The sequence below is a fragment of the Camellia sinensis genome, chromosome 1 (assembly GCF_055761805.1).
Source record: "Camellia sinensis isolate YWXY chromosome 1, ASM5576180v1, whole genome shotgun sequence".
Taxonomy (NCBI): domain Eukaryota; kingdom Viridiplantae; phylum Streptophyta; class Magnoliopsida; order Ericales; family Theaceae; genus Camellia; species Camellia sinensis.
In genome coordinates, this window is record NC_138961.1 from 14,602,517 (window position 1) to 14,616,605 (window position 14,089).

Here is a 14,089-nt window from a genome sequence, read left to right on the forward strand (position 1 = left end):
GGAAGTCTGGAGGCAAGGCTTGCAGCCGCGATTCTGAGACTTCTGAACAAGCACAACATGCAACATCACCAAGCGCTCAATCGGTGACGTCTGAGTCTTAAGGTCGGTCAAAAATGGGGTGTCTACAGTTGCCCCTCTTTGACAGAACTCGAAAGTCACAAGTGACGGGAGTGAATGTCAAAGCCCAGAGACGACCCATTTTTGACAAGGCCAAAAACTTAGAAAAACATACAGGATAAACAGAGATGCGCCCGCAGGCATGCCCGCAGGCAGGGGGCAAAATGCAAATGATATGCAAGAAGCCGAAGGTAACCCAATGATCATGCAAATGCAGCAAGCTGTAATGAAGCAAATATTCGCAAATAGATGCAACAGTTTTAAGCAAGAATGCAAAGCAACAACTACATTTCATGCAGTTAAGAGTGCGGAGGATTATTCAATCCCCGCCACGTCTCACACGGAGAAGATACGATACCTGCGCGATTCGTCTGGTCGCACCAGCCTCAACCGAACCGTACATACAATATCGTGCCTGCAAAAGAGAGAAATTGCAACAAGCACAATATGCTAACAACATGTATTTAATGTGATTACGAAAGTTCGACACACGCAGTGTCGGTGAGTGAGTGCATCGCAATGCAAAAATAGAACATGCGTGACAACGCATGCTCAAACATAGAAGTATGATTAACATCAAGAAACGTGCATGACAATGTGAGTATGCTCATGGGAATGCAAGTTACGTGCACGATAGTACAAAACTAGCATGAATCAGGGTGCTCATTCGTCATGAAACAACGAGTACGGAAATGCGTATTTCGGCGAAGGTAACTCAATCACGGCCTCCGATCCGTTTCCCTGAAAGGTTACAACTCATTCAAAAGGATACACTTGGGTTTCGATGAATGATGATGAGACACACGTCAGAACTTGAAGCCGAAGTGCCGACGGAGCGATTTCGCGACCGGAAGTGTACTTTTCTTGAACTTTTTCAGGTCCCGGGAACTTCGATCTTCCTCAAAATTTGCAGAGAGCTAGGTGAGCATGTGGGGATGATGGCCGGCCGTTTATCTTCCCAAGGGGAGGTGGCCAACCGGTTTCCACAAAAGCTAATGGCTGGCCGGCCATTTCTGCAAAAAGCAGATGGCTGGCCAGCTAGAAAAAGAGGCCGGCCGGCCATGGCCTTTTTCCGGGGGTATTTCGGTCTTTTTCCCTCCTTCTTGCATGCCTCTTCAACCAAGGTTTGAGGCTTATAAAAGGCAGCCGAACCTCACTTCATTTCTTGCCTTTTTCAACACTTTCCTCTCCAGATCTGAGTTTCACGCGCGTTTTCCAACGCCCCGCGCAAATTGTTTCCGTAAAAACACTCAGTTTTAAGCATTTTTGAGCGATTAAATTCCGACTTCGAAGCTTCTTTTTGCATTTTCACCACTTGAGGTAAATTTGTCTCAATATTTGGAATATTTTCTCGGGGGTTGACTTTTGTTGACTTTTCATTTCCCGAGAGTTGACTTTTTGTTGACTTTTTCCAATTTTGGCTCATTTTGCTCATTTTTGCTTCCCTTTGCAGATTCTTTGTAAATGGAGGGTACTTCTTCCCACGGCGGAGGTTTTCCGGGTGCCGGAGATGATTTCGATCCCATGACTCTTCCTCCGAGGACCCGACCTTTCATTCCCGGGAGGTACCGTCCGCCAGCACACGTCCTCCCGCGTGCTGTCTTTCCTCATTTTACTAGCTTCGACGAGCGAGCACCCGTGGATCTGCTTCTCAGAGAGCCGGAGCAGCATCTCTCTCACGAGGCCCGAGAGGTATTTACCTCATCCTCTGTATTTTACATTTCGCACCCTTGCCATGCTTGAACATGCAGTTAGCTTATGACACAGTACTTTGCCTACATCTTGAACATGTAGTTTTCAACATTCGAATTTCTGAACACTCGGCTCATTAAATTAATTGCGAACACACAGCCCACATTAGAACACACAGCTCAAACACCGATTTGTCGAACACACAGCCTGAATTTTGAAAGTGAACACACAGCCCACACTTTAAATTTTCTGAACACGCAGCCCAGATTAGATAGTGAACACGCAGCCCACAATTTAACTGAAAGTTGAACACGCAGCCCAAAATTCAAATTTTCTGAACACGCAGCCCAGGTAGATAGTGAACACGCAGCCCACAATTTAACTGAAAGTTGAACACGCAGCCCAAAATTCAAATTTTCTGAACACGCAGCCCAGGTAGATAGTGAACACGCAGCCCACAATTAACTGAAAGTTGAACACGCAGCCCAAACTTCAAATTTTCTGAACACGCAGCCCAGGTAGATAGTGAACACGCAGCCCACAATTTTAACTGAAAGTTGAACACGCAGCCCAAACTTCAAATTTTCTGAACACGCAGCCCAGGTAGATAGTGAACACGCAGCCCACAATTTACTGAAAGTTGAACACGCAGCCCAAACTTCAAATTTTCTGAACACGCAGCCCAGATAGATAGTGAACACGCAGCCCACAATTTTAACTGAAAGTTGAACACGCAGCCCAAACTTCAAATTTTCTGAACACGCAGCCCAGGTAGATAGTGAACACGCAGCCCACAATTTACTGAAAGTTGAACACGCAACCCAAACTTCAAATTTTCTGAACACGCAGCCTAGATAGATAGTGAACACGCAGCCCACAATTTTAACTGAAAATTGAACACGCAGCCCAAAATTCAAATTTTCTGAACATGCAGCCCAGGTAGATAGTGAACACGCAGCCCACAATTTACTGAAAGTTGAACACGCAGCCCAAAATTCAAATTTTCTGAACACGCAGCCCAGGTAGATAGTGAAGACGCAGCCTACAATTTACTGAAAGTTGAACACGCAGCCCAAACTTCAAATTTTCTGAACACGCAGCCCAGATAGATAGTGAACACGCAGCCCACAATTTACTGAAAGTTGAACACGCAGCCCAAAATTCAAATTTTCTAAACACGCAGCCCAGGTAGATAGTGAACACGCAGCCCACAATTTACTGAAAGTTGAACACGCAGCCCAAACTTCAAATTTTCTGAACACGCAGCCCAGATAGATAGTGAACACGCAGCCCACAATTTTAAATGAAAGTTGAACACGCAGCCCAAAATTCAAATTTTCTGAACACGCAGCCCAGGTAGATAGTGAACACGCAGCCCACAATTTTAACTGAAAGTTGAACACGCAACCCAAAATTCAAATTTTCTGAACACGCAGCCCAGGTAGATAGTGAACACGCAGCCCACAATTTACTGAAAGTTGAACACGCAGCCCAGATAGATAGTGAACACGCAGCCCACAATTTTAACTGAAAGTTGAACACGCAGCCCAAAATTCAAATTTTCTGAACACGCAGCCCAGGTAGATAGTGAACACGCAGCCCACAATTTACTGAAAGTTGAACACGCAGCCCAAAATTTAAATTTTCTGAACACGCAGCCCACAATTTACTGAAAGTTGAACACGCAGCCCAAAATTCAAATTTTCTGAACACGCAGCCCAGATAGATAGTGAACACGCAGCCCACAATTTTAACTGAAAGTTGAACACGCAGCCCAAAATTCAAATTTTCTGAACACGCAGCCCAGGTAGATAGTGAACACGCAGCCCACAATTTACTGAAAGTTGAACACGCAGCCCAAAATTCAAATTTTCTGAACACGCAGCCCAGGTAGATAGTGAACACGTAGCCCACAATTTACTGAAAGTTGAACACGCAGCCCAAAATTCAAATTTTCTGAACACGCAGCCCAGGTAGATAGTGAACACGCAGCCCACAATTTACTGAAAGTTGAACACGCAGCCCAAAATTCAAATTTTCTGAACACGCAGCCCAGATAGATAGTGAACACGCAGCCCACAATTTTAACTGAAAGTTGAACACGCAGCCCAAAATTCAAATTTTCTGAACACGCAGCCCAGGTAGATAGTGAACACGCAGCCCACAATTTACTGAAAGTTGAACCCGCAGCCCAAAATTCAAATTTTCTGAACACGCAGCCCAGATAGATAGTGGACACGCAGCCCACAATTTTAACTGAAAGTTGAACACGCAGCCCAAAATTCAAATTTTCTGAACACGCAGCCCAGGTAGATAGTGAACACGCAGCCCACAATTTTCTGAAAGTTGAACACGCAGCCCAGGTAGATAGTGAACACGCAGCCCACAATTTACTGAAAGTTGAACACGCAGCCCAAAATTCAAATTTTCTGAACACGCAGCCCAGGTAGATAGTGAACACGCAGCCCACAATTTACTGAAAGTTGAACACGCAGCCCAAACTTCAAATTTTCTGAACACGCAGCCCAGGTAGATTTTGCAAGTAGCTTATTTCACTTCATCGGCACACAACCCATTTCATTCCATTGGCACACAGCCCATTTCATCTCATTGGCACACAGCCCATTTCATTTCATTATTGACACATGTATTCATTCTGAATGCAGGGTGGCTCCCGTAGCGTACGGGGATATGGCTCCACTGCCGCGAGGGATTGGTATGCTGAGCTCCCGGGGGGCGTCAGAGACTTAGTAGACTTGGCGGGGTTCGGCCCCTTCTGTGTCGGGTTGTCACGTTGTCCTGCTCGGAGGACATTGATGGCAGCCTTGGTAGAGAGATGGTGGGACACCACCAATTTCTTTCATTTCTCTGCTACCGGGGACATGACCATGACCCCTTTTGACTTCGCTGTATTGACCGGCCTTGACGTCGGAGGTTGGTCCATCCCCTACGACGAGGACATAGGCGAGTGGGAGGCCGCCTGGATGTATCTGTTGGGGGCTCGCCCACCTGTTGATAGGGTTTCAGGGAGAGTCCGATACACTTGGTTCTCCTCCCATTTCCGACGGGCGGAGATGGTGCCTGAGACTCCCGAGGAGACAGAGCAGTATGCCCGTGGTTTTCTGATGTTCCTCTTCGGGACTACCCTGTTCGCCGACAGAGGGAACACCATTGGGCTATACCTGCTGAGCGCTCTTGTCGACCTATCACAGGTCAGTAGATATGATTGGGGTGGCGTCGGCCTGGCTACCCTTTACTTTTATATGAGCGCGACCTCCCGCGGGCGGGGCGACTTACTTGGCGGCTACTGGAGAGCCTGGGAGGTACTTTCTGTCCCCTTGATTTACATTTCTGCTTCTCATTACTTGTACATTGCACACACACAGCGCACTTTTACAGTCTGTATTTTGCTCTCAGCATTTCGTACTTACATTCTGCATTGCTTTTCTCAGCTATGGGTTTATGTATACTTCCCATCATTAGCCCCAGAGCTGGAGGTGGTAGGGATTCCCGTGACCCCATATTCATTGATATTCGAGGGCCCGCACCGGCCGAGACCTCGAGAGACCCTCCTTCGCCTGCGACAGTACTTCGACACTGTGCGACATTCAGAGGTACCTCAGAACTTTCAGTTCCTTTCATTTTCATCTTTGATTTGCTCTGTATATTCTCGATTTCTGATTGGTTCATGCATTTATCATCCGCAGATTACATGGCAGCCCTGGGTGTCCCTAGGTGACGGCCTCCGTCTTCAGTACACCGGAGCGTCGGACATCTCCCAATATAGGGTCCTGCTTGAAGGGCCGGTTGGCAGGGTATGGTTTCTGGGGGAGCGCTTCCTGCGCCAGGTATAGGGGTATCTTTCTCAGGATATTCCCGCAGCACCCCCAGCCAGTATGCGGACTGCTGACAGGCTCTCTTACTCAGAGGTAGTCGGTGCCATGCTGGGTACTGATGCTTTACTGCATGTTAAGGAGGGGGACTACGCCACCTACCGTCACATATATTTGATGCCCCCATTGACGGAAGCTCGTATCCCGATGATGAGGCCTGCCGGTATGTCATCCTCGGGCCAGGCTCAGGCTCGGGCTGCAGACGCCCCTTCTACGAGCAGGGCCGGTACATCTAGAAGTGGGAGTAGACCGGTTCCTCCGGCTCCGTCGGTTCATCCTCATCCCGGATGGCCAGATATGCCTACTGAGTTGATGGCGTGGCAGTATGGGGCTAGCTTTCCGACTCCGATTCCACTAGAGCCTCCGATGCCTAGTGATCGATACGCCATTGATCCGGACTCACCGCCGGTATGCTCCACTTTTCCATTCATCATTCAGATGTTTAGGCACTCTTTTGTTTACTGATGATTATGAGCTCATTTTTGCAGCCATCGCGAGGATACATGGAGGAGGTGGTTGGACTGGTGGCCACACTCGAGGGCATGGTCCTACGCAGGGAGGCATAGTTGTCTGTTGCGGGCATTCAGGTACCCTTCAGTTTTCTGGCATTTATCATACTTCTGATGACATGCTGATTTCTACTGCATCGATTGACTATTTGTGTAGAGCACATCTAACACACCCCCCACTTGTACACTGTATTTACATACACCCAATTCATGTAGCCTTTGCTTGTATTTGCATCTGATGTATATACTTGGACTGATGCATTTAAATTGGACTCTTTATTTTCAGATGCCTTCATGGTCAGGTCAGCCGCAGGCTAGGCCATCCGGGCCTCATTGGGGAGCTGGGCCATCTGGGCCTTTTCAGGGGGCGGGGTCATCTCGGCCTTCCCGAGGAGCTGGGCCATCTAGGCCTTTTCGAGGAGCTCGAGGGGGGCCTGTCCGCAGACGCAGGGCTCACGTTGTGGAGGTGGAGCCTGATGAGGGGGAAGAGGATGCTGAGGAGGAGGAGGAGGCTACCGATCGTCAGTTCGAGACGTCTGTCGGGGAGGAAGAGGAGGAGGCTGAGGGGGATCCTGAGAATGACAGCTCCGACTCAGATGGTGGTGTGGAGATTATCCCGCAGAAGAGGATGAGGCGTGCTTCTCGTTCTCGCTCCCGAGGACTTTGATGCTGTTGTTTCTTGCTTTATTTTTCTTTTTACTAGTAGTTTGTAGCACTTTGCACATTGTTAGGTAGTTTTTTTTTTTAATTTTTTTGTAAAACTTGTACCTTTGTTTGTTGCAAAGCATGATGAAATGAAATAGCTTTTGAAAGGGTGTTTGTATTTTTAGCATCGTATCGCATCAATTTATTTCGCACAAAAATGAAATTGAATGGTAATGCGCATTGTGTAATCACCAAGTCAGGTAGTGAACCGACGCAACAAACTAAGCAACTCAACTTACTAAGATATAACAGAATCTTTAGCAAGTTTACAACTCGATAAACAAAATGCAACAACGCAAATAAACAAGACTTTAACAAAGATTGCTTAAACAGAGAGTAATGACTCAAAAACACAAAACACGTCCGTTCGACAAACAACTCGATAAGCAAAACAACAACTCGATAATCAAAACACAACAACAACAGAGTGTTCTTCTGACAATCTGAGCACCGGAACGCATCCATAACGGAGGGAGATGAAGGTTTGTGACTTTCCCGTTGCATGGAAATGCTTGGAACTTTCCCTCGAAGAGTAAAACAGGGCCAAGGAGATACACTGCAGCATTGCCAGCCATCCCCGGGAGCCGGCCGGCCATTTTTTGAAAAAGTAAATGGCTGGCCAGCTAGAAAAAGTGGCTGGCCGGCCATTCTGTCCTGCAGCCATCAGATTTTTGACACGTGTCCCCGTGAATAGTGTCTTTCTTTCTATAAAAGCTTCAACTTCGGGAACATTCATTTCATCTTAGTTTTAGGCAAAGATGGAGGCGTTTCTCGCAGAAAATATCACATCTTGGATCTCTTCTCTAGATGGCTCGGAAAAGCTGAATTTCCGGGGTTTCGGCTTGAATGCACTATTCACGCTGAGCCGTACTCCGCTACAGCTTCCTTTTCTCCATGCCGCGGCAAGGTTCTGGAATCCAGTGACGCATGTTTTTAGCTTTGGTGGTCAAGAGATGTGCCCCACCTTCGAAGATTTTCAAATTTTGATGGAGTCTGAAAGCTCTGAAGTGATCTTGCCGCAGCTTCGTTTTGGCCATGCTCAGGCTTTAGGGCGGATGTGTGGGCTCACAGCGCATGACGCTCGGTCTTTGATCTGCAGTGGGGAATTGGACATCCTCGGCTTGATCCATCGTTTTTCCGACGCCGGTGACCGCAGCAACCATTATTGGCAGGGTTTTCGGCAACACGCCCTCTGCTTATGTTTGTTGTCTCACTTTCTGCTTTCCTCGGGCTTCGGCGGGGCTAGCATTCGCCTGATTGAAGTCGCCCAAGGTTTGAGAGAAGGAAAGAGCTGTATTGCCATGACCTTGGCCGAGACACTGATGGGCTTAGATTCTGTCCATCGCCGGGAGGCGACTAGGTTTGCTGGGAGTCCACTGCTGCTGCAGGTAATGTTTCCCACCCGACCTCACATATATATATTTGCTCACATCACTCGGCCCTCAGGCTTGGTTTTTCTCACAAAACCCTTGTCTCACTTTTCTCTCATCGTACATCTCTCTGTTCTTTATTCTCTCATTTTCCATCCCTCCCCTAGGTATGGTTAATGGATAAGTTGCAGGTTGTGGACTCTTGCCCGGCCTATTCAGCTCGAGGCTACTTCTTTCGGCATCGCCTAGTCAATGCTCTCGACGAAAGGTGGTGGTTCGATTGGATGTGCAATTTGTCTGCAGACGGCATTGCTTGGCGTTGTCCTTGGCTCAACCTCCCGGCAATGAGCTACAGTATGTCTCGGCTGATTGGGATCCAACTGATTGGTCTAACCCATTGTGTATTCTATTTTCCGTTCCGGTTCCTGCGTCAGTTTGGCCATGATCAGACCTGCCCACCGGAGGGGATTGAGTATCCAGCTGCTTTCCCGATCCGGGTGCACAGCTTGCCCGATATGCCACGGCATGGAGGACGAGAGAGTTCCTGGCCCCTGCTTCTTCTTTCAGTTGCACTTTGTCCGATGAGTGCGTGGATTGGCTCAATGAGGAGGCACAGGTTGGGCCCAGCTTGGCATCAGATGTTCCGTCCAGCTCTGGGAGGGGGCGCAGAGATACTTGATTCAACTATGCCCCAAATTGATTGCTTATTTAGCATTTTCAAGTTTTCTTTATGAATGTACTAAAAAGCAACCTTGATTGTAATGCAAGAGCAGGAGAACTCAGTTTTGAAATCAATGAAATTGAAAGTTATGGTTCTGAAAATTTTCCGTTTTTGGTCCAAAAATGGTCTTAGTCGTAAAAAGATTAATTTGAACAAAGTCAACTTTTATTAAAACTTTTCAAAACTATTTTCGATGTGGATCAGAATTGGACACGCCGGAGATTTGTCACTGAAATGCACAACCCTAGATCCCTGCAACTGGAAAGTTGCCCCTAGTCTGAAGGACAATGCGGCACTGCAAAGCAACGGAAAGTTGCCCCTTGTCTGAGTAACTTTGCATCGTCGCGGCAACGGAAAGTTGCCCCTAGTTTGAACAGCACTGTACTGGAGATCACGATAAATGCTGATGAATAAAGATGACCGGGATGATCAAAATGGACAGAGTTGATCGGGGGAAAAGTTTATGGCTGAACTTCAAGATGAAGTTGCCTACGTATCCCAAAGATGGGAATCAAGCCTTACGTAGTTCAGGCTGAGGTTCACTCGAGTATTTTCACTCTCCTTTTGCGCTCTAACTTTTGCCAAGGCCGCCCTTTGCGGGTTTTCAACCTTGCGAGCTCAGTTTTTATATTTTCTAATTTTTTGTGCTCTGAATATTGCCTAGGTCGCCCTTTCAGGTTTTCGGCCTAGCGAGCCTCTCAAGGATAGTATTTCTTCAACTTGTCCATATTGATCGGTTGTGAGAACTCCAAGCCATCTAGATCCATCAGAACCACAGCTCCACCTGACCAGATAGCTTTGATGATGTAAGGACCAGTCCAATTTGGTTTGAACTTGCCCCTTGGGTCGTGGATGGGAGCTCGGTTATCTTTGAGCACCAAATCTCCTTCTTTCAGATTCCTGGACTTAACCTTCTTGTTGAAAGCCCGGGTGATTCTGCGTTGATAGCCTTGAATGTGGTACAGTGCTTTCAGTCTTCTTTCATCAAAGAGCATGAGTTCTTCGAATCTGCTTTGCTGCCAGTCTGCTTCGGCTATCTGGCATTCAGCCAATACTCGTAACGACGGAACTTCAATCTCAATGGGTAGAACCGCCTCCATTCCATAGACCAATGAATATGGAGTTGCTCCAGTAGAAGTTCTGATTGAAGTCCTGTAGCCCCACAGAGCAAATGGCAGCTTGTCTGGCCAATCTCGATAGGTTTCCACCATCTTCTGTAATATATGCTTGATATTCTTGTTGGCGGCCTCAACCGCTCCGTTGGTCTGCGGCTGGTATGTAGATGACTTATGGAAAGCCACATTGTATTTCTCCAACAAGTCTATCACTTCTTTCTTGAAGTGGGAACCATTATCTGAAATTATTTCGTTTGGCACCCCGTAGCGACAGATGATGTTGTTCCTGATGAACTTTGCGACATGCGACGCCTTCAACACCACGTATGATTGGGCCTCGACCCACTTTGTGAAATAATCTATCGCTACTAGGATAAACTCATGCCCGTTGGACCCCTTCGGGGTAACAGCTCCGATCACATCAATTCCCCAGACTAAAAAAGGCCATGGGGAAGTCATGTTGTATAGTTTTGACGGCGGGATGTTCATGCGGTTCGCATGGATTTGACACTTGTGGCATCGCCGAACAAAGCTAATACAATCCTCTTCCATGGTTGACCAGTAGTAGCCCTGTCTGAGGATCTTTCTGGCCAGCATTACTCCATTCATGTGTGCACCGCACTCCCCCCCATGGATGGCTTCCATCAGGCGTTCCGACTCTTCAGCTTCTACACAGAGCTTATGCATTCCCAGATGACCCCTTTTGTACAACTTTCCCCCGCAGATAATGAACTGAGCAGCCATTCTCCTGACAGCCCTCTTATCTTTGGCATTTGCCCCTAGTGGATATGTCTCCTTTTCCAAGAAGTTCCAAATGTCGTAATACCAGGGGTTGCCGTCTTGAACCTCATCTATGGCGGAAATCGACTCGTATGCTGGCACGAACTTCTGATCAATAATGACTGGACGCATCCGGACTCCGGACGGGATGTCTATCATAGAAGATAGAGTTGCTAGTGAATCTGCAAACCTGTTGTTCTCTCTTACGAGGTGGGTGAAATTTAGCTTCTCAAACCGAGGAATTAGCAAATCCAAGGTTTGGTGGTAGATTATCATCCTTTCCTCCTTGACTTTCCAATCTCCTTTCGCTTGAGACACAACTAGGTTCGAGTCCCCAATGACGTCCACTCGTCTTGCCCCTAGTTCTAGGGCTGCTTCCAGGCCAGCAATACATGCTTCATACTCTGCTTCATTGTTGGAAACTTTGAACCGGAGCTTGAATGCTAAAGGAATACGGGAATCGTCAGGCGCTATCAGCAACACCCCTATCCCATACCCATACTGGTTTGACGCTCCATCAAAGTACATCGTCCAAGTTTCATCTTCGACGTGCAGAATAGCTTCATCTGGGAATAGATACTCCACCGCTTCATCCCCCTCAACCGGGTGGTCGGCAAGGAACTCCGCTACCGCTCTCCCTTTCACTGACTTGCGCGTTATATACTTCAAATCAAATTCGGAAAGCAACAGCAGCCAACGAGCTAGCCTACCCGTAAGTGCTGGTTTCTCGAAGAGATATTTGATGGGATCCAAACGCGAAACCAACATTACTGAGTGGGCTAACAGGTAGTGCCGCAGCTTCCTGGTTGCCCATACCAAGGCCAAACAAGCCTTCTCCAGCGGCGTATAGCGGGTCTCGTAATCCAGCATCTTTTCGCTCAGATAGTAGACGGCTCTTTCCACTTTGTCTTCTGACTCCTGCGCGAGCATGCAGCCCATGGTAGTCTCAGTTACCGAAAGGTACAGTATCAACGGTCTCCCCGGCTCTGGCGGCGACAACACGGGTGGGTTCTGTAGATATTCTTTGATCTGCTCAAAAGCTGTTTGACATCGGCCGTCCCACTAGAATTTCTTTCCTTTCTTCAGGAGACCAAAAAGTGGTTCACAAGTCAAGGTTAATTTAGAAATAAACCGTCTTATGAATTGCACTTTACCCAGAAAGCCTCGCACCTCCTTTTCAGTCCTTGGTGGTGGCATTTCTAAGATGGCCCTGATTTTGGAAGGGTCGACCTCGATGCCCCTTTGTGTAATCAAAAACCCTAGCATCTTCCCTGCTGTAACACCGAACGTGCATTTCTGGGGATTCAGTCGCAGCCGAAACTCTTTGATCCTTTGAAAGAATTTTTGTAAGGCGGTGTAGTGGCCCTCTCTATCTTTGGACTTGACAATCATGTCGTCCACGTACACCTCGACCTCTTTATGGATCATATCATGCAATATTGTAGTCGCTGCCCGTTGATACGTAGCTCCAGCATTTTTCAACCCGAATGGCATCACTCGATAACAATATGTACCCCACGGGGTAGTAAACGCAGTCTTCTCCCGGTCTTCGGGTGCCATCACTATCTGATTATAGCCTGAGAAACCATCCATAAACGAAAGCAAGGCGTGTCCTGCCGTGAAATCCACCAATTCATCGATGTGCGGCAAGGGGAAGTCGTCCTTCGGACTGGCCCTGTTCAAATCTCTGAAGTCTACACAGACCCGAATTCTGCCGTCCTTCTTTGGCACCGGAACTATGTTGGCCAACCAAGTTGGATATTCAGATACCAGCAGGAACCCTGCGTCAATTTGCTTGGTGACCTCTTCCTTAATCTTGAGGGCCCAGTCCGGGCGAATCCTTCTGAGTTTCTGTTTGACAGGGCGGGCCTCGGGATCAAGAGGGATCCGGTGCTGTACAATCTCAGGATCGATTCCAGGCATGTCTTCATAGGACCACGCGAAAACATCTTTGAAATCTTTTAATAAAGCGACTAAGCGTTCGCGCTCCTCTGAAGACAACGTGGACCCGATCTGGACCAGCCGCGGGTCCTTCTCAGTACCAACATTCACAGTAGTGATTTCATCCATTAAAGGTTTAACAAATCTTTCCTACTCTTGATCGATTAATCGTTGCAAAACTGGAGGAATTTCTTCCTCACTGTTTTCATCAAAACTTTGAAAATCTCGATTTAAGCAATAAATCAAAGGCATAGAAAAATACTCGGAAACCACATCCACATCATTCTCATTAAATATTTCCAAGCCGTCAGATTCCTCTGTTACAACAGACTCAAAAGAAAATGAAAAAGACGACCTAGACAGGACTGTGGCATCCGGGTTATCACTCCCAGGAATACCGGACTCAGACTCAGTCGAGCTGGAATCTGATTCTGACGTACAAGATTCGGAAGAATCAGATTCCGGCTCACTACCTGACCCGGAACTGCTAGATAAAAAGCCTTCTTCATACTGCCAGATGAGAGAAGGTGCGATAGATGCATCCAAAATCGGCGCTGGGAAGCCCGCAGCTATTTCATCTCCAATCACAGAAACCGAAGAGTTATCCCCCAAGCACTCTTGGCCGATCGGAGGATCTGATAGTAGACTCGCCAGTGCTACCCCCATTTCAAGCTCTGTGCTCCCAGGATCCACTGTTTCACATTGCTCAACCTCAGTTGGTGGGTCTGTATACGCTTCGGCAATGTCATCCCCAGATAATTGTATGTCAAAGAAGATTTCAAAACCAGGCACGCGCGCCCCCGCCGCGTTTAGCCATGGCTCCGGGAAGCCGCAGAATGGAAAATCTTCCCCCTCCCGGACGAAGCGTCCGTTTAGGGTACCCCAGATGGGCCTGTGCATTAAATCAAATGGCTTCCCGGCCTTCTTTGCCCTGGGCCTTCCGGCCATTTCTTTTCCTTTCCTCATCCAATCCTCCTTGGTGGGCAGATAACCCAGTCCAAAGGCGTGGGGGTTGTGTGGCACTTCGGCCAACACTGAGACGCCTTTTCGGCCGCTTCTCCCTAATCCCATCCCAGGGGTATGCTTTAGCTTGTTCATGAGGTATATGGATTGTGCACTAACATACATGCCCTCATTCGCAGCCATGACATTCTGCACCACTTGAGCCTCGGCCAAAGTGAACCCTGACAAAAACACATCCTCCGTGCCGTGCTCGATCTCCAAGACGGGTGTAGACACTTTCGGT

The 14,089-nt window shown here is 47.7% G+C and overlaps 2 protein-coding genes across 6 annotated transcripts in view; both read left to right on the forward strand.

Moving 5' to 3' along the window:
• LOC114289836 (uncharacterized) overlaps positions 1–14,089 on the forward strand; it is a 53,576-nt gene that overhangs the window by 20,938 nt on the left and 18,549 nt on the right. The gene's annotated exons all lie outside the window — the stretch shown is intronic.
• Positions 4,338–5,803, forward strand: LOC145791763 (protein MAINTENANCE OF MERISTEMS-like). Of its 2 annotated transcripts, XM_082872201.1 has the most exons (3): positions 4,338–5,132; positions 5,262–5,423; positions 5,517–5,803. In XM_082872201.1, exons 1-3 carry the CDS (start codon positions 4,470–4,472, stop codon positions 5,661–5,663), a joined length of 972 nt encoding a protein of 323 aa, XP_082728327.1. In that variant the 5' UTR covers positions 4,338–4,469; the 3' UTR covers positions 5,664–5,803. The 2 variants fall into 2 exon arrangements, with proteins under 2 accessions (XP_082728327.1, XP_082728326.1); XM_082872200.1 differs by having other exon boundaries at positions 4,338–5,423.